The sequence below is a fragment of the Nelumbo nucifera genome, chromosome 2, assembly GCF_055504915.1.
Source record: "Nelumbo nucifera cultivar China Antique chromosome 2, China Antique-T2T, whole genome shotgun sequence".
Taxonomy (NCBI): domain Eukaryota; kingdom Viridiplantae; phylum Streptophyta; class Magnoliopsida; order Proteales; family Nelumbonaceae; genus Nelumbo; species Nelumbo nucifera.
In genome coordinates, this window is record NC_142650.1 from 67263391 (window position 1) to 67284484 (window position 21094).

At 38.7% G+C, this 21094-nt stretch overlaps 1 protein-coding gene across 2 annotated transcripts in view; it reads right to left on the reverse strand.

Moving 5' to 3' along the window:
* LOC104601413 (uncharacterized) overlaps nt 1–19030 on the reverse strand; it is a 29742-nt gene extending 10712 nt beyond the window's left edge. Inside the window, exons 1-4 of one of the 2 annotated variants that reach the window (XM_010264724.3) lie at nt 18770–19030; nt 10810–10925; nt 10617–10687; nt 10481–10530 (exon numbers count right to left, since the gene is read on the reverse strand). In XM_010264724.3, the coding sequence (XP_010263026.1) occupies nt 10481–10530; nt 10617–10687; nt 10810–10841 (153 nt within the window). In that variant the 5' untranslated portion in view covers nt 10842–10925; nt 18770–19030. Of the gene's footprint in view, nt 1–10480; nt 10531–10616; nt 10688–10809; nt 10926–16573; nt 16712–18769 lie in introns of those variants that run through there. The other variant, XM_088899254.1, reaches the window with a different exon arrangement.
* Nucleotides 19031–21094: the final 2064 nt, after the last annotated feature.

Consider the following 21094-nt stretch of genomic DNA (forward strand, 5'->3'; position numbering starts at 1 on the left):
GATCACACGATCCAAAGCAAACAAAGGAAAAACCTCACAAGGGTGTGCCAACATTCAGTGGTTCAGGTCCATTCATTTTCCTCTTGGTACATGACCAAGGGAAGAGAAGAAAAGAAAAGAAAAAAAAAAACGGGACGGTACCAATTGCAGGTCTGATTCGAACAACCCAGATGCACTCCTTTGTTCCGCCCAGATTCAATAGCTTGGAGAAGACACTTGATCACCCAGATTCAATGGCCACGCTCTGATACCATCTTGACAGTAAATCTGTTAAAGGTTACAGCAAAGAGAAGAGAAGAGAAGAGGAGAGAAGAGAAGGAAGAAGTGTTGAGGCAATGGAACAGTGTTGGCAGCGCCAGCTTCATTATAATATATAGGGCGAAAAAATAAGAAGGGAAATGACCCTTGTGCCCCTACTAAGTGATAGTACAATAATAGATTAAAATAAAAAAGGCTTTAATCATCCAAACAGACCCTAACAAACATAAAACCAATTATTTTAACACTTTCAACAAATATATATATATATATATATATATATATATATATATATATATATATATTATTTAAAAAAAATAGGTTCCCAAAAACACCTATAAACAGGTGTATCGGGACCCCAAAGATACAATACAATATGCCTGATACAGGGCGTATCATATCGAAATTTTGATCCTTAATTGAACCCTCAGGTTTCAAAGCCTGAACCAATAAGCAAGGGAAGAACTTAAAATTTTGTCTATTCAACACATTTTCTTCTTCCACCTTTTCTTTTCTTCTTTTCCTATAACAAAAGTAGGGGTTCAGCCCCTATATTTTCTGAATTTTCTTTCCTTTCTTCTTTTTCTTCTCATAAAATGTTGATTTTTCTAGACTTAAACATGAAAATTATACTTCTCTTGTGAAAATTATGGATAATTATCAAGGAAAGATGATTATGGAACCTAGGGAACTACCCTAGGATATATGGTTTTACTTAAGAAAATCCATCGCCTAGCCGCTTGCCTAGGCGACTAGGCGACAAGGTGCCCCCTATTGCCTAGCCTTGCCTTGGTGCCTTGAAAAGTATGGCTAGAATATACTAATTGAGGATGCAGGTTAATGCATTGAAGTAGGGGATGTCTTTGACCATGAATTTTTCTACAATAAAGTCTTTCTGGGAGGAGATGGATGAACTAGAAACCCAAGAATGGAAGTTTGAGGAGAATATAGAAACCCACAGGAAGTTTGTAGGGAGGAATAAAATATTTGAATTCTTATCTGGGCTGAATCAATAGTATGTCATTACCAGACAGCATATCATCACATAAAGTGACTGTCCCAGACCTACTCAGTTCACAGTTAAGAGAGTAGGAGTGCCATGCTTCAGACACCTCCCTTGGATCATTTGGCTATGATTATTGCTAAATTAAGCTTTCTAAGGCTATTAGTTCAGATGAGAAAGAGGACAATGTATGTGATTATTGTAACAAGACAAAGCAGCTAGAAACAGTGTGCTAATGGCTGGAATGGTTACCCAGTTACATAGGCAAAAATTCCGTATGCTCCTCACCACCCTAAAATTGAAAGTCTACAATTTTGTTTTTTACAATACCAAAATATTAGGCTTTTGCTCTTCCAAAAAACCTCAGCTACTACTCTCCTACCAGAGGCAAGGCCTCATCTCATATATTCCATCATTTCCATGTTTTTTTTTTATCAATAACAGATTCATTCAATTCATTGAAATATCAAAATATTTACAGCAAAGAAGACAAGAACTCTTATCTTCCGAATACAACTTAAACCCTCCAAAGAGAGAAAAAGAGAAAAAGAGAAAAAGAAACAAAAGAAACAATTAAGTTACAGCTTAGCCCAAAGCATTGCTTCCCTTTCTATCCCTTGTTTAGCTAATCCATCAGCTAAAGAGTTAGCTGATCTCTTAACCCAACTCATCCTGATTTCCATCTCCCGCACCAGCCACCTGAATTTCCTCTTCTCATTTCTGTAGTTCCATAAACCGCAGTCATCTTTAATCAGCCACCCTATCACCACCTCCGAGTCCTCTTCAATTATGAGTTTCCTGACATTCATCTCCTTGGCTTTCTGAACTCCTTCCATAACTGCCAAGATCTCAGCTCTAAGGGAATCCCCCACACCAATTGGGCCTGAGAACAGGGCATAAATGACCCCGTTCTCACCTCTAAAAACACCTCCAATCCCTGATTGTCCCAGATTCCCCCTACAACTCCCATCAAAATTTTAACTTTAAGAAGCCAATAGTGGGGGAGTCCAGGACACCCTTATTATTGGTTTGACCTGAGTGCAGTTTGCAATCTCGCCCCACTTTCTCAACATGTCTTCCACTGTGTAATCTGTAAATAGTTTTAGTGATTTCAGCCACTGTACTGCCCTTATGTGGATCACAGCCCTCAATTCTTCAGCCCCTCTCTCATTTTCTAAGATCCTAGTATTTCTTTCTTCCCATAATGTCCAGCATACTGCAGCCCTCAGACCTCTCCACATAATCCTTCCCCTTTTCATGTGCCACCTGAAAAAGGAAGGGGAAAATAGGCTCTGCAAGTTTGATGGAGGGTTCCACCTACACCCGAAGAGAGAAAAAGCCCACTCCCAGATTGACTTTGCAAATTGGCAAGACACCAGTAAGTGAAAACCAGTCTCCCCATCCGCTTTGCAAAGAACACACCAATGAGGTGACAAACAAGTATTGGGTCTCTTCTTTTGGAGCAAATCCCCAATGTTGAATCTTTCCAAATAGGCTTCCCAACAAAAACTACCAACCCTAGGAGGAATTGGTCTACACCAAACCTCACTAACCGGGAAAGGGGAGGTTGCAGGGCTGGTGGACTGGCAAAGGACTTTGAAGAAGGAAGCGCAAGAAAAAGAGCCCGTGGGGGTAGGGGTCCAAATTCTAGAGTCCACCTTAGAAGGGTCCAAGAAAACATTATCAAGAAGCTCAAAGAGGCTTGAAATACTATCAAGGTCTAAATCCCTCACAGCCCTCCTCAGACCTAGGTTCTACCCAAACCCTAGACTTGAAGAAGAAGGGGTAATGAAAGAAGAAACTAGCTCATTTTTAAATTCAGAAAGAGCATACAAAGAAGGAAATTGTTCCTTAAGAGGAACATTAACCACCCAAATATGTTCCCAGAATTTTACGGAATTACCTGAATTCAAATCATACCTGCATGAGGGTAGAAGACTGAAAGCAAATCATGAATGGCTTTCCAAGGTGAAGTGCTTGTGGTCCTTGCTCTGATTCCAGCTTCCCATTCATCTTGCTCCAGCCCATGTATGCTTGCCACTATTCTAGCCCATAGCTTCTCCTGCTCCAGAGGAAACCTCCACAACCATTTCCCTAGAAGGGCCGAATTCCTTATCCCAATGTTCCCAAGCCCCAAACCCCCATAGTTTTTACTTTTGGTCACCATCTTCCAGCTAACCCTGTGGTCCCTCTTCTCCTCTCCTAGCTCCCAAAGGAAATCTCTCATCAACCTCTCCAATCTACTACAAACCTTCCCTGGAATCTTAAACACTGAAAGAAAATAAATGGGGAAGTTTGCTAACATGGCCTTAATCAGTGTAATCCCACCACCCAGAGAGATAATTCTTTTTCCAAGAGACAAGTCTTGTTTCAAATCTTTCCACCACTGGGTTCCAGAAAGTCTCTCTCTTAGGATTATCACCTAGGGGCAACCCTAGATAGTTCAAAGGCCACCCTGATACTTCACACCCTAGTACTCTCCCTTATCTCTCTCTCCTCCAGATTCACCCCCACTACACAACTCTTCCCAAAGTTCACCTTCAAATTTGACATCTACTCAAATTGTTGAATCACCAGTTTCAGGTTCCTGATGAAGCTCACATTACCTCCACAAAACAGGATCGTATCATCAGCAAACTATAAGTGAGTGAGTGGGATGTCCTCCCTTCCAACCCTCCAACCTCTAATGAAACCCCTAGAGTCTGCCCTGTTGATCAACTTCCCCAAAACATCAGCAACCAATAAAAACAAAAAAGGAGATAAGGGGTCTCCCTGTCTTATACCCCTAATGGCTGGGAAGAAATCAACCACTGTCCCATTCACTAGCAATGAATAATGACAATTCCGAACACAGCCCATGATCCATTTGCACCATATGGCCCCAAATCCCATTTTGTTCATAACTTTCCTTAAGAATTCCCAATCCACCATGTCATAAGCCTTCTCCAAATCCAGCTTACACACCACTCCCTTCTTTTTATCTTTCTTGAAATTCTCCACTCTCATTGGCAATGAGGATTTGATCTGTGATCTGTCTTCCACTTACAAAGGCACCTTGATTTTGTTCAATTATGTTTGGCAATACCCGCTTCAGCCTCAAGGATAACACCTTTGCAATGATCTTGTGCAGACTGTTTACAAAACTGATTGGTCTAAAATCTCTTGGATGCAAAGCTTCTTTCCTTTTGGAACCAAAGCTATAAAAGTGGAATTCACCCCCGGATTAACAATTCCTCTCCTATGAAATTCCTCAAAAACCATGAGGTCATCTTTCAAAATGTCCCAACAGTCCTAATAAAAAGCCATTGTGAACCCATCCAGCCCTGGAGCTTTTGTTCTATCCATAGAAAACACAGCCTCCTTAATCTCCTCCAAGTCAAAGTTCCTTTCCAAACTCCTCTTATTATCCCCCCTACATCTGCCCAGTCCAGACCTTCAACCCACACCCTTCCATTTACAGGCCTTCTTAGAATGGAACTAAAATGTTCCACACATGCCCCGGCTATCTCCTCTTGTTGAGCTAACTCAATTCCATCCACCACCAATTTGGAAATGAAAATTCTCCTTTTTCTTCCATCTGCTAGAGAATGAAAGTAGATGGTGTTCCTGTCTCCCTCTTGCAACCATTTACACCTAGATTTTTGCCTCCAACTTATCTCCTCCTTATGAAGGCAATCCTCTAACTGGCTTATCTCCAAATTCTCCCCTTTCTTCTTTAGAGTCGAGGCTTTCAAGTTGGTCCATCAAATCTCTCTTTCTTTCTTCTATCCTCCCAAACTCCAAAATATTCCACTCCTTAATCTTTGTTTTCAGGAATTGTAATTTCTTATGAAATCTCATCCCCTCCCATTCCACCAAGGGGTTACACTCATTCCACCACTCCCTTACTCTACTAGTAAACCCTGGATAGAGTAACCACATGTTTTCAAATCTAAAGGGGGCAAGTCCTCCACTCCTTCTCTCTTCCTTGCATAACACTATGGGCCAATGGTCTGAGGTCACCCTAGGTAGAGCTCTAGATGTCAAGCTCCCCCAGTGATCTTCCCAATCCACAGAAAACAGGAATCTATCCAACTTAGAGCATATGGGTCTATCTTGGAGATTTGACCAAGTAAATGTCTTCTGGGCTAATGGAATCTCCTTAAGCTCAAAGGCATCCACAAACCTGTTAAACTTCCTCATACTTGTTGTTACCCTCTAATTGGTCTTATTAGTTTCCTCTAGGTATCTGATCACATTGAAATTCCACCCACACAGCATGACCCCTCCCATAGCCCTCTTATGTCAGCCAATTCCTCCCACAAATCCTTTCTCTCTATAGTCATTTGGCCCATAGACATTTGTAAGCACCCACACAAATCCATCCTCCTGCTATTTGAACTTCAAGGAAACTAAGTATCTTCCAATCAATTCCTCCAAGCCTTCAACCACATCCCTCTTCCACATTGTCACTATCCCCCCTGAAGCACCCCAAGATGGAGCAGCCACCCAACTGATTCCCCTAGCTTTCCATACACTCCGTGCCTAGCTATTATTAAACTTCATTCTCTTAGATTCCTGTAATAGTACTATGCTTGGGTCGAACCTCTTTATTACATCTTTTATGGTCACTCTTTTCCTCGCACTTCCTAACCCCCTCACATTCCAACTTAGTATCTTCATTCTCACTTCTTTCTTAATTCCCTTCTGCCCTTCACCACTACTTTCCCCCTTTCCTTCTTTCTCCTTTTGCCCCAAACTTCTTGTCTCTCCACTTCACTCAATTTTCTCATCTTTGCTCTTCCCTCCTTCCTCTTCTATAGACCATCTTTCAGCACATTCAGATCTTCTAATCTGCATCCCAACTTCCCCACAAAAATCTGCTATCAAATCCTCTTGCTTAGATTCCCCCCCCCCCCACAACCCTTCTTACAAACTCCCCTTCAACCCTATCCTCCTCTCCTTCCCTCCTCTCCTTAGGTCCCTCCCCTCTTCTCTCCTCTCCCTCCTTCCTTCCTGTGATGTTACCTCCCACCTCCTTTGTGCACTCCACAATTTCCTTTCCAGCCCAGCCCTCCTTTCCTTCCCTCCCCTTCCCTGATCCCTCCTCTCTTCTATCCTCTCAACCCTCTCTCCATATTATATTTCCTTCCACCTCATTGAATACTTTCTCAATAATCTCCCATGCTTTCTCATTTCTTAACCTCCCTTCCCGCTCCTCTTCACTAGTTTCCAATCCCCTTCCCAAAACCGTAGAAATCTCACCTTGACTGACTGCACATACATGGTCTGCAGGACATGGATCGGGAGCGGAATCTGGAACACGGGACACAAAAGACACATTAGTAGCATAAACTAAATTCACTTGGTTACCTGGATTTGATAGAGGGGTTGGACTAGAGTTGTTCCCGGATTCCCTTTCTTGATCCAGAAGTTGGTAAAATTCTATCCTTTAGTCAACATGACGACATGTCCTCTGTACCCCTGATTCACCCCCGATTGGTGTGTTCCTGCTTTGCTTCAGAATCTTAAGTCTTGAGAATGGGCTTTTCCGTGTACTGACTTCATTCTCATCTAACTTGTGGAGTCCCGGGCTTCTTTCTTCTTCTAGTTGACCTTCCTGGCCTCCCAAATCATGCCCCCCTTTCTTCTCTAACTCACTATGAAACAACCTTGCAATGTTCCATCCTTCCATGTCACCTGCAACATAGCCGCCTTTATCATACACGCTGCCGATACTGATACTAACATATGTACTGTCATCTAATTCTTCTTCTTCATCTACACTACACATTACCCAACCTTCGTCTACCTCCTCCTTCTCTCCGTTCTCTCCCATGCGTACCTTGGGTTTGGCTTCTCTGAAAAGCATCACCTTGGGCTCCATTCCTCACTGGTGCGATGCGGGACCCACTGGAGGTTCCTTTGCTTGTGCATTTTCCGTTGCTATAGGCTATTCTCAGCACCCCTAACCATTTGGGACGATGATAGACCCAAGCTCCTGTCTATCATCCGTCCAAAGCTCTTCTCATTAGCCCGACCCACGTGACCATTTAAGTTGTCACGTTCCATCATTTCCATGTTATCAGCTTTTTTTTGGTAATAAATAAAAAAGATGATGAGGGATCATCCCAAAAAGAAAAGAAAAGAAAAAACTACTAGACTTTCATCTCCTAAGATAGGATCTAAAGAAGAAAAAAGATTACAATCAAAATATTCATTTGTGATTCCCTCAAATTCTGGAAGAAGCAAAACCCAATCCCCAAACCTCTTTCCACGTAGCAAGACAACTTGATCTCTGTGTTTCGACTGGCTATAAAAATTCTTCTCTTTCTTTTCTTCCAAATCTCCTAACAAATAGAAAAAGGGATACAACTCCAAACCATCTTTGCCTTTCTATTCCCCTCAGCAAAGACCATCTACCAAAAATTTCTTGAGGCAACCTTGGTCTCCAAAAGTCAAGGCTGAAAGGCTGACGTAACACCTACAACATACTCTAAATAACAACAATCAATAAACAAATGCATCATACTTTCCTCTTCTACTAGGCAGAGGTACATCTCCTTGCCAACTATTCCTCTTCCTTTAATATGATCTTGAATAAGAATGTTGTCTAAGGTCAGTAACCACCAGTGATTTAAAAGGCGTGCCTAGGTGCACAGGCAAGGCGCATTTTAGGGTATGTGCCTCGCCGAGGTCCTAGGCGCAGCCCTTTCAAAAGGCACATGCCTGGTGTGCCTAGGCATGCGCCTGATACGCCCTGCGCCTCAGCCCAGGCATGTGCCTTTTGAAAATTTCATGCTTTTTTGCTTTTTTTGAACCTAGCAGCTAGGTTGGGGGCTAGATTCCTGTACCATGCCCCTCGGGGCAAGCCCAAACATGGCCCAAGGGGCGTGGCACAAAGGTGGCTCATAGAATCAGGAATGTAATATGTTTTACATCACATTAGCTACTTGAAGTAATGTAACTGAGGAGAAAAAGAGATTGTGGATTTTACATGCTTGAAAATGTTTTATCTGTTTGATTTTATTTTTAAATTTTCATTTGACTACGCTTTGTGTTATGTATATGTATTTTAATTTTAGGATACTAGGTTTTTAAATTCATTTATTTTAAAATTTAAGTTAATATTTTTTTAGATAATAAGTTTTTAATATATATATATATATGTATGTATATTATTTTTGTGCCTTGCTTCAAAAAGGTGTGAGTCCCGCCTTGCGCCTCAAGCGCAAATTGGCCCCTGTGCCTTGCACTTTTAAAATACCGGTAACCACATCTAAGAGTTCAACTGTTGGCAGTACCAACCCCATCATTTATGTCCCAAGCCAACCATAGTAGCTCTTTGGATTGCCTCTTTGTTCTTCTTACCCTTCTCCATCAACACCCTATTCTCAATCTCCACCAATACCTTCATTTCCTCCAATCCTTTAAAGGACATACATAGAAATTCCCCAAAGCTTAGGAGCTTAAACACAACCCAAGATGAGATCTTGTTATCTCCTACATACCTCAATTTTACCATCTGAGTGTCATCAGCCGGCATTCGGGAGATGTCACTTCTCTCCTTGGTAAACAGAATTGCCAACAACTTAGCTGACCATTCACTAGCTTCTCCTAGCCTTAGTTCTCCTATCATAAGCTTTTTGGGCCACAATCCTGAGAAGATACCTCTGGTTCCATGTCAATTGGAACTATAGCTTGGATAGTTCTTTGCTGGGACCATCTCCTTCCTTCATCTCCTTTAGAAGCACTGCTTGGACCTGAAATTCTGGTTTTTGTCCTTCATCCTCATGGCTATTGCTACACTTGTCACCATCTCCCTTGCTCCACAACAAGAGCTCTCTTTTTTCATTGCCATCATCTAAAGCTGCAACTTCAAAATCTATCAAAGATTACCAGTTTGGCTCTCTCCTTTCCCTTTATCTCTATAGTTGACAGACTGGGCAGCCCATTTCTAATTGGGATTTTAAAGTGAACTGGGCCTTGGCTCAATCTAAACACATTTTAAAAATGGGTCTGTGCTTGCTCTTTCGGTTGGATTTAGATTTAGGTTGAGGCTTTGTCATCCCTATTCCCGATTTTTGCTTGCAACTTGTGCTTGAAGAAGAGAGGTTCATCTTTCTGTTGGTGAGATTCCACTGTACCACTACCATCCTAGATTTAGTGAGATGCCATTTCCAAGGTGGTTTGGTAGGGAGACTCTAGCCATTTCTTTTGCTTCTTCCTTTTCTCTACTACTTCATTGTTTTTTAAAAGGTAAAGTATTGTATTATAAAAATGTAAAATGTGAGGATACAACTATAGACCATGTACACCCAGGGTGTTTTGGGACATTACAGTATTTCTGTTAGAAAGCAATTAACAGGAAAATAATATATCCCTGTCAAAAAGTTTGCTATAATCCAAGTCTCTGAATTTGTTGTACACTGATAGCCAGGAGCATAGATTTCCTTTGATTGTAGACAGTGGACTTAGGAATGATAATTTGTAGCCCAGCCAGGAGCATATATCCCTGTCAAAAAGATTACTCATGAAGTTTTTATTAATGAAATCAGTTACCTTTCTCTCAAAAAGAAAAGAAATTTCTGTGCTGGGCCTGGGCCCAACAATATATATTATCTTTTTTGCTAAATTATAATGTTTTACATTATTTATATTTAATATTTTACATTTAAGGTCATAAGCCAGGTCTGGTCCGGCCTGGCCTATGATCACCCCTAGGTAGAGTTGGGAGAACAGTGATCTGTTCTCAGCTAGCACACTTAACAGAGAAGAGACAACTTTTCTCCGATCTTGATTTTCTTGCCATTTCTGTAAAACCACCATTGGAGCTGTATCCAGCTATTGCAAGTATTGCCACTTCTGTAGCTAGTCTTCATGCATACCTATGTTGCAACCTCACCTCAAGTTCTGCAAACATCTCCTAAAGTGACCTCAAGATTTATCAAGATGAAAGATGGCTACCTCATATGAAGGTTATTTACTCAACTTTTATTTAAAAACTTTTTCAAAAAAAACAATAAAGATTTATGAACAGATAAAGACCAAGTTTTCTAAAATATGCACTTTCAACAAACAGGAAATCTAAGCTAGAGTAAAAAGGAAAAATAGTTAGTAACTATGGACAAAGACTAAGGTTTTCCAAGCACTTGCAGCTTCCTTCAAATATAGTAGCACTTAAATCAGCAATTAAAACCACAAGACAAGAGTCATTAAAAATGTATACATATTAATTACCTCCTGCTCCAAACTGAAAGACAGCTTCCTATCTACCCCTATGTGTTTACCTACAAACAAGAAGTATGCTAATGATTCATGTTCTTCAAATCTTGCAACATAAAAAGTTCAACTTAAAGCCATTATTTCTTCTTACATGAGTAAGCTTCAAGCTTCCCTTTGATGGTACATTCCCCAAGATTTACATGACTTAGGAAATCATTTATGCTGAAAGAAAGAAAAAAATAGATCACTTAGTATCGAACCTAATAGCAAAAGAAACAGAAAACACATGACGTTGCTATGCCAACAGCAGTGAAGTCTTAAGCGCACTTTCACTTGAGAAATACCTGTCTAGAGGAGTGTATTCTAAGAACTTCATGTTTGACTAGAAAGTTCAAATTGCTAGACTTATCTGAATTCTGAATCTATTTCCTCTTTTATAAAAAGTGCTCTTTTAGAAATCCTACAAGGAAAAGAAAAGAACAGTCATTAACACTGAAAAGTTGCAAACTTGCAATACCTGAAGCTCATATGCTGAAGGTTCCAATCAAATATGGAAGTGGGCATATTTATTCAAATTTGAGTAAGCAATTGAATTCCCCAAGTTACCAAAATGTGTTTGCTTCCACATTTTTTTTTCACAGATAAATATAAAAATCTACATATATTCAATGCAATAAATAGTTATCTATGTTATAATTTTATTACTTGTGTTAACCATTAGTGGTCAAGATGGTCAGTTGAAAATTTTCTAGAGAGTTTAAGGTGGGTTTTGAAACCTGTTTTGGGGTAGGAACCACCATGCAAATAGATGCCCAATAAAGACATTCAAGAAGATGAGATTTTATGTTGTTATCTTCATAGTTATTGTTGCTTAGCATCCTCATCCTAATTATCATTATCATTATTGTTATTATTATTTTCTTTTCCTTACAAGTAACAATTGTGTATGATTGTTGAAGTTCATAAAATAAATAAATAAATAACTAAAACAAACTCCTCCTCCCCACCCAACACAAAAAAAGAAGGAAAAAACGAAAGGATATTAGGAGGGTCTCATAAATGCTGAAAGACTACTACTGTAGTTTGGTAAAAGCATCAATATAAAATGCTCTGTCTATTCTACAGGGAAGCAAAACAGTTAAAATTTTTTGGAGCTCCATTCTGTTTGCTGTCTGCTGGGAAGTATGGAAAGAAAGGAATAGAAGGATCTTTGAAGGAAAAGCATGCAATGAAATGAAGATGTGCTCAATGATTGGATAAAGAATTATGGATTGGATGCTTATCTTACCAGATTTCAGAGATGTTTCAAGAAATTTTCTTGAAGAAAAGTTTTGGGAAACACTTGAATTTCAAGGGTCTAACGGATAAGTTTGTACTGATGTAAAAGTTTGAAAAAGTTGAATTTAGCTTGTTTTCTTCTCTTTCTTTTGAGTAATTTCTCATCACCTTTTGTACTCTTGATTAGGGGTGGATTGGAGCCAAGCTGAGCCAAATATCTGGTTATTCAAGCTTGGCTCACCAAAAAAAAAATGAGGCTCAAGCACGAGCTAGGGACTTGAGCTCAAATTCAGCTCAACCCAAAAGCTCATACTTTTGAGCTTGGCTCGGCTCGAGCTCGCCTGTGACACAAGCTTCTTATAAAAAAATTATTTTTTATTTTACATACAAAAAATTATAAAAATTATTTATTATCACACATATAAAAAATAAAAATATTATATATATATATAAGCTCAATTAGGCTCACAAATCTCACGAGCCAAACTTCATTAGGCTAGAGCGATTAGCAATGAGTCTATATATTGGGCTTGAACTTGACTCGAAGCTTAGTTTAGACTGGACGGAATTGAGCTTTTCACGAGCTGAGCTCGAATAGCTCATGAAAAGCTTGATTCGTGTCCACCCCAACTCTTGATGCATTCCTTTTATCTTCTCAATGAATTTTCTGTTTCATTTACTACCAAAAAAATCAACATAAAATGCCCTACCATCAAATAAATTAACAACATTTCAGGAATTTTAAGGTGAAAATATTGCAAGATATGTCAATTTTAAACCATGTTCATATTGAAGCAATGAATTGAGATTTAGACTTGAAGGACTTAGCTCTTTTATGGCCTCATGGTGACTCTTAAAACTTTAAAGAGTGGGATGGATATGATCAGCTCTTGTTTATTCAAATCTTGAATTGGATTTTAAGGAAAGACCTTTAAAATTCTGATTTTATATATACTATGTACCAACTGCCAGCCCACTTTCCTTCATTTATTTTGGTTTCTCCTAAACATAGTTGTAAAAGTGGAAAGGAAATACAAGATATTGTCAGGACAAAAATGACAAAATCTTCATACAAAGTAGGAGAAGATGTCCCCACTTTATATGAGAGAGAATCAAGGTGTAGAAGGAATGTGGTGAAAATTTTGCATCAGTCTTTTAGATGCAAAATTTGCACTTCCAATGAATGCAAATGAGACAAAATGTAAACTTGCATCAGGTAAGAGTGCAAATCATAGAGTTCATAGTTGCAGACAAACGAAGTGCAAAATTTTAATCTGATTCAGACTTTGCAATTGCAAACAAACAGAACCCAAAAAAAGGATGAAGCAAAGTCTTCAAGAAAGCACTTTTATCAGAAGAAAGTGGGCAAGGGATGGTGCCAATAGGCTCAGTTGGTAAGGTCTCTGGTTGGTTGTAGCAGACTCAGACACTTGGAATCAAATCCGGCTGGGGGGGTTATGGGTAGGGGACGGATTATACCACATTGTGTAGTTCCATGAAGCAAAAGAATCAGAGAGAGAGTAGGTAAGGAAAGAAAAATGCTACAGAGCTTGAAGATAATAGTAAGACCATGATCAGTAATCTTTAACCTTCAGATGTCATGTCTTACATTAGTACTCTCAACCTTACTCCTCTTCATCACAAACCACTATACTATTCTAGACATTAATTCTGGATGTTGTAACTAGAGCCCCTCATAGAATCTCAATCATCAATTTATAACCAAGAGTAATTTGGAAACCATCAATTTTTCAACAGCTTGATCAACTCTATGAATCAAGGGAGGATCAGTCATTTCATTCTCATTCCAGTGTTCCTATCCCTCCTCCTTTACCTCCTCGTCCTCTTTTTAATCCCAAGTTGTACCAACAGCAAAGAACCAGAAATGAGCAGATTGTTTCCCCTACTACACATGAGCCTCCTGCACTTCCAATCACAAAAGAGACAACAGGTACTGATCCCTTTGGAGTCATCCTTCCCAGACCTTGATATCCCCATTGTTATTAAGAAAGGAAAAAGGAAGTGTACTGCACATTGCATTTCCAAACACATTTCTTATAGTTTGCTCTCTCCTTCATATTCTGCCTACCTTTCTTCTGTTGCTTCTAACCCAATTCCCAAGTCTGTGTCAAAAGCTCTTACTATTCCAGAATGGAGGGATGCTATGAGAACAGAAATTGATGCCCTACACAACAAATGACACTTGGGAAGTGGTTGATTTGCCTGAAATGAAGGATCCAATAGGCTGTAAGTGGGTCTTTACTATCAAATATCATGTTGATGGTACCATTGAAAGGTAAAAAGCTAGGCTGGTTGCAAAAGGTTATAAATAGACATATGGGATTGATTATTTGGAGACCTTTGCTCCTATTGCCAAGATGACTTCTGTGAGAGTTGTGTTATCTCTTGTTGCACACTCAAACTGGACACTTTATCAGTTGGATGTAAAGAATGCATTTCTGAATGGAAAGTTACATGAGGAGGTCTATATGTCTCCTCCTCCAGGGATGTATGAAACAGATATGAAAGGTAAAGTCTGTAGGCTGAAGAAATCTCTTTATGAACTTAAACAGTCCCCTAGAACATGGTTTGAAAGGTTTAGGGCTGCCCTTATTAGCTTTGGCTATGTACAGACACAATCTGATCATACCCTCTTTGTGAAGAGGAGAGAATCCTTGGTCGTTTACCTGATTGTGTATGTTGATGATATTGTTGTGACTGTTAATGATGTATCAGGGATTAATGATCTCAAATCTTTCCTTCATACAGAGTTTGAGATCAAAGATTTGGGGGAATTGAGATACTTTCTTGGCATAGAAGTTACTAGATCCAAGGATGGGATACTTATCTCTCAGAGAAAGTATGTACTTGATTTGCTCTCTGAAACAAGGAAGATGGGTGCTAAACCAATTGCTATTCCTATTGATATGAGTCATAGACTCTCGGCTTCAAATGGAATATTGTTGAAAGATAAGGGAGTCTTCCAGAGACTACTTGAAAAACTTCTCTATCTATGCATGACTCAGCCAGATATTGCATATGCTGTCAGTTGCATTAGTCAGTTCATACATGCTCCCAAGGATACTCACACGGCAGTAGCAAAGCGGGTTCTGTGTTATTTGAAGGGTTCCCCTAGAAAGGGAATTCTATTTGCTAAGCATGGCTATATGAAACTTGAAGCCTACACAGATGCCGATTGGGTAGGAAACACTGATGACAGAAGATCTACCTCTGGGTACTGTAGCTTGGTGGTAGGTAATATTGTCTCTTGGAGAAGCAAAAAACAATCAGTTGTTGCCCGATCTTCAGCCAAAGCAGAATACAGAGCCATGGCTCATGGAGTTTCTAAACTACTGTGGCTTAGATCCTTGACGGAGGAACTGGGTATTGAGCACGATAAGCCAATGATGTTATAATGTGATAATTAGGCTGCCATCAACATTGCTCACAATCTAGTGCAACATGACAGAACTAAACATATTGAATTTGATAGACACTTCATTCGAGAAAGAGTGGCTTCTGGAGAAGTGTGTCTACCTTTCATCACTTCTAAAGGACAGTTAGCTTATTTCCTCACCAAGGGCATTCCCAAGGCTAAACTTCAGCATGATACTGGCAAGCTTGGCATGATTGACATCTATGCTCAGCTTGAGAGGGAGTGTAGAGAAGATGGGCCGAATGGCCCATAGGCTGTTTATCCTTCTTTATTTTTTATGCTATTTGATGTAATGGGCCTTAATTTGGGCTTTATTCTTTCTTGTGTTATGTTTTTTAATTTTTTGCCCAACTAGGGGCCTCTCTGTAAATTATTAAAGTTTAACTAAATGAAATGGAATTATGGGTGTAAGAGAGAAGCTTATGTTCGAAAATCTCTCTCTCTGAACCCTAGTTGTCGCCACCTTCTTCTTCTTCTTCTCTCTACTTGAAACCTTATTTCTACTACTTTCTTTTGATTTTCTACGACTTTTTAAACAGTCCTTTCTTTTCAAAAGGTTGTTTTTCTTCTAGGTCTAAGTATGATTACAAGAAGTTTAAGCAACACATCCTTGCAACTTGCAAGCCATATATGAACTTGATTGCATGTTGCAATTGCACAGTTGGAGACTTCAAGTGTTAAACCTCCAACCTTGTCTAAAGCCTCACAAAGTGTTGAGGTATGAATCTACTACAAATAAGAGTTGTACATCAGGCTATGAAACCCAATCAGGTGTAAACATGTCAGTGTTGTTACCAGATGTACCAACAACTGATTTATTTGCTCCTCAGTGGGTATTGTAGCCTATTGTACATGTCTTGTTTGTAGCAGATCCAGAGTCTATCAACACACTCATTGCTTTATTATAAAAGTTCAAATAAACAAATCTAGCTAAAACAGATTCACCAAGAAGGTTTTGTTTTACTAGACATGCCAAAACCAGATGAGCCACAAACTGAAAGCACAATTGGCTAGTACCCTGTTTATCAATTTTGAGACAAGAATCTAGCTAGTCCATTGGGGGCCATTGCTTTTTGTAATGATAAAATCTCAGGCTGACAAGCTGACAAGCATCAAAATGCAGGTTCAAGTATTAGAGCAGCCAACCATATCCAGTCCATCCCTCCCAAGACCCCAGATAGTCGGGACCAACATTGGTAATAGCCTTTAATCTAGCTAGTTATCATTATGCATCAAGAACACAAGAAAATAGATCATTTTTATTTTAAAATGGAACATAATTTAGAATATAACCTCTGTTTGATTTGTTATTAGATCAACTTGAAAACAGGTGAGCATCAATGTATCAAAAAAAAAAAAACAAAAAAGAAAAGAAAACAGTTGAGCATCACAACCTTTTACTTAATTATCATCTAAATCATGATCCGAAGTTCTGTTGTCCAGCCTACTTTGTTGGGAAAACCATGGTTAAGTTTCAATCTAACATGCTGAGGGGCGAGGGCTTTGTGGGCCTGTTTCCAGCTTGTTTAGAGCCCACTTCAGCCACTGATTAGTTGGTGTTTGGGTGGGTCCTGCATTCAAGACTATTTAGTTTTGAGATTAAATAAACACTATGCCATTAATGGATCTGATCATGATCTGAGTTGCTCTAAAAATATGATCTCATTAGCCAGAAATAAATCCTAATAAGGCTAAATTCAGGATCAACCCCAATTCTATCCCATAAAGATCCAACTCTAAAATATTACTCTACGTAGAGAGACATTTAGATATAGTTAACATATACTTGTTGGCTAAGATACTAAACTTTTAACTGAAAAGACCAATAAAAATTTTTGAACATAGAAAGGTTGAGTTAAATCTCTTAAAGGTTCTTTCAGTTGATTTTGTTGAGGATTTATAAAATCTAAATATAATCCGAGTCCAATCCAAACACGATGAATAGGATCCAAACTCAAATCTGGATACTCTACATGCATAATCTACCAAATCCTGATCTAGGTATATGAGGTTCAATCCCAAACCCTTGACAGACCTAGTGGCATATATAAGCAAGCATTATGAGTTGAGCCTTAAATACATCCAATTTTTATATATCATATTTGAGGATGAAGGTTGAATTGAAATTATGCTATTAGTTTTATCACAAGTGTAAAATGTTTAGTGAGGAAGGCACTGCAAAGGAGGAACCAAATGCTATTTTATTTTAGATAGTTGCATGGTAAAATGCAAAAGTAATACTGTGCAACAGATTCTTGTTCACTTGTCCAATATGCCTTCAAATGATACAAGTCATGCAACTTGAGAAATGTAGCATGGACACCAAGAACATTTTCTGGACTGTAATCTCATAAACAAAACATTGATATGTTATGCCTCTAAACATCATAATCTTTTTTATTTATTAACTTATTTATTGTTTTTTTTTCATGAAAAGTAACATGAACATGAATTCATTGAATACAGGGGAAAAGAGACCTCAATTGGAAGTTCACAGTTTATTTATAACCAGAATTTAAACCAACCTATACACATCAAAAATTACCTTCAAATAGATAGAATACCAACCCCAAAAGGCAGGCATTCACATATCTAAATTCACCCATCAAAGATGTACATTCGATAATCAGTATTTTGCTTTTTTTCTACTTCAAAGAGTGATTCTTGTTGAATAACAATTAAGAAAAGAAAAGGGAAAGAAAGTTATCTCGATAGGGAGTTGACTCCTCCAAAAGCATTTATTGAAAATGTTTCAGACAGCACTTCTTTCCTTCCTCCTCTTGAATTGTCCATCCCCTCTTTTTTCTTTTTTCTTTTTTTTTTTATCAACGTTCATTCCCTCATAAATTCTAACCATCTCCAAACATGCTAACAACTAAAAAGCAGCCCCACATCCGCAATTATCAAGGTTCCTTCTAATCTTGGAGCTCAACAATGTCATGCACCATAACTTCCAAATAATCTTCTTCTTTTGTAAGAAAATAATCAATTATTCAAAACTCTTTAACGGAAGCAACATTTTGAAGTCCAAGAACCGCACGATATAAGATGAAACTCCATATAATATATCTTTCTAAAACTTACCCCACCCTCTTTACCGATCAAAGAATGTACCTGTATTACGGATTCATCTCCCGTTTCAGGATCCCCCTAAAGACATGTACCATAAGAAATCCCCATATCAAGAAGAGTATCCCACTTCATCCCAGTCTCCCATATTGCACTAATTTCTAACATATTATTCGTTATATCGGTACAAATGTTATCGCAGTGAGCTGTTAGATGAAAGGTGCCCTTTTAGTAGTTTTCTTCTAAGCTATTTTCAAACTTGCAAGGAGAAAATTAAAAGGAATAATGCAGTTCATAGCTACTAGCAAGACAAAACCATTGCAAACCTAAAGGAACTTATCTTCCCATGGGGAAAAAATCAGAATCTATTTCTGGAATTACATTTTGCATTTTTTGCATTATCTTTTATCATCTTCAAAAGAAGCTTTTAAGTCTTATCAGAAAGCATCTATGTGATTCAACAAACCAGATGAATGATAGAACATAAAGAAGAGACAAAAATGCTGGATTTGAAATTGTACCTTGATCTTCATATTGTTTTTCAAACCATGTAACCTCGATCATCCGCCGGAACCAGAAATTTTCAAGGGCTTGAAATGCCACTGGAACCCAAGCAGAAATGAATCTAACGACGAATAAACAGAAAAGAAAGAACACTGCAATTATGCAAATGGATAAGCTAGGGGAATCAAAAATCCGGAGATTCGAAAAGATTCGCTAAAGTACGGCTACTGGTTCGTAATTGACGCTTGGAAATAGGTGAGGTCTCAGGTTGGTGTATGTGTCGTTAAGTGTGGCCACAAGAAAGAAAAAGACAAAAAGCGATCTTAAGGTTGTCTGTTCTCTACTGTTACTCCAGTTTCGACACTTGTATGCACATCTACCGCACGTTTCTTGTGCTAGTCCGGATCTGGTCCTCACTCCTCACACCAACTTCATAGCTTATCCTGGCCGCACATCTCAGACATCTTCCGTACTTATTTTTATTTTTCGGAGATGTTCCCAATGAAATCGGTGTGAGGAGCAGATCCAATTCTTTCTTTGTGCGCGTGGTTAACGTGAACGAAAGATAGTGTAAAAGTAGATCCGACAAGGACTCGAACCAACTCGCGAACCAACGAAAGATAGTGTAAAAGTAGATTCAAACCAACGTTTTCAAATTGGTGTTGATCGACGGTTGAACAATTCAAATCGTTAGAACCGAAGGGTTGAACTCATGTTTTTGGTAAAAAAATCATTGGTTGACCAATTGATCAAATAGTTGAATCATCGATTCATTTGACTTTGACCCGTGATTTGTGAATCAATTCTAAGCTGAATATTTAGGATTATGGTCTAGCCTTCGTAACCCAACTCGAAATGATCCAAAAATGCCTTTGACCCAACTTTATCCTAACCCATCCTAACTCGAACCAATTGACAAGTCTAGGTAAAAGACTTATGTGATGTTTGGCATTCATGATGATTCTTCTTTATTGATTTTTTAAATTAGTGTTTTTTTTTTAATTGGTAAATTTTGTTATTTGGTCTCATTTCTGCCATGTAAGCCAATTTATTATTTTTGTCTTAAGGTTATGGGTTAATTACTTATATATACCCTGTATTTGCAAAACTACTTAAATGTACCTTAAACTTTCAAAATCTAATGGAAGGAGTGCTCTAGCTTTCAACTGTTAAGGAGGTAAAATAGGTTGGAGGACTAGAAGAGAGAACCAAATCAGGTTTTTCTCGGAGGGATGTCAATGACATCAGGTGATTAGGAAAAAAGGAGAAAGGCGAGTTGGGAAAGACTAGGATGGGGATGATTTTAAGACGGAATTGAAGATTTGGCGAATGAAAAATGTAAGGATAGCGTTTTTGGCAAGGTACTGTCAGATAAGAAGCTTAATGTCAAAGGAACGCTGGAGAGAGTAGAAAACCTAATGAAAGTGGAACAGGGATATAGGATTAAAATGTTGAAGGGGTACTCTTTGGTTCCTTTCAAAGATGAAGAATATAAGAGTTCCTAAATAAGGAACCATGGCTTGTAAGGGAGTATCTGCTACTTTTGAAAGAATGGGAACTAGGAATGGACAACACAACATGGATAACCAACAAAATAAACTTCTAAATAAGGATATTTGAACTATCGGTGGAATCAATGACGAGAGCCATCAAAGAACACCTAGGTGAATAGGTTGGAAAAGTGATCAGAAGTATTAGTAGACACAGAGTAAAAGACAACACCCACCTTGCAAGATTATTTCTAAGGGTGTGGGTGGAGGTTGATATTTTCAAGTCATTAGTTTGTGTTGTTTGCCAAAGACTCGCAACTAGAGAAAATAGATGGTATCTAATTCAACATGAGAGACTTTCGATGTTCTGTTACAAGTGTGGAAGAATCAACCATCAACAAGCAAACTATGAACAATTTTGGGGGACCAATTTGGTAAATCAAGTAATTAGTCTGTTGAATTCCCAAAGAGTAGAAATCAGAGTGACGTTCAAAGGATTTGGCCCTTGGTTTAAAGCAAAGATTGGAGGGAATGATAAAAAGTTCATTAGTAACAAGGAAACAACATCCACATATAGCACCAGTATGCTAGAGTTCAATAGCAAAGCAAAACCAAAGGGATCAACTACAAAAAGCGAGTGACATCTTGATTGGAAAAGAAGGGCTATGCTCAGCATCAACTCTTTTCCAGGGAGACATGCATCGACTAGCCCCATTAGAACTGGGTTGCAGGTAGGCACAAGATTTGAGGTGGTTCTGTCGCCAGTCAAACAAATGACCCAAAAAGTCGGGATATAGGTAGGTAAGCCTACGTGGCAAACTGAAGCACACTTACCAAATAGGCAAACTCAAA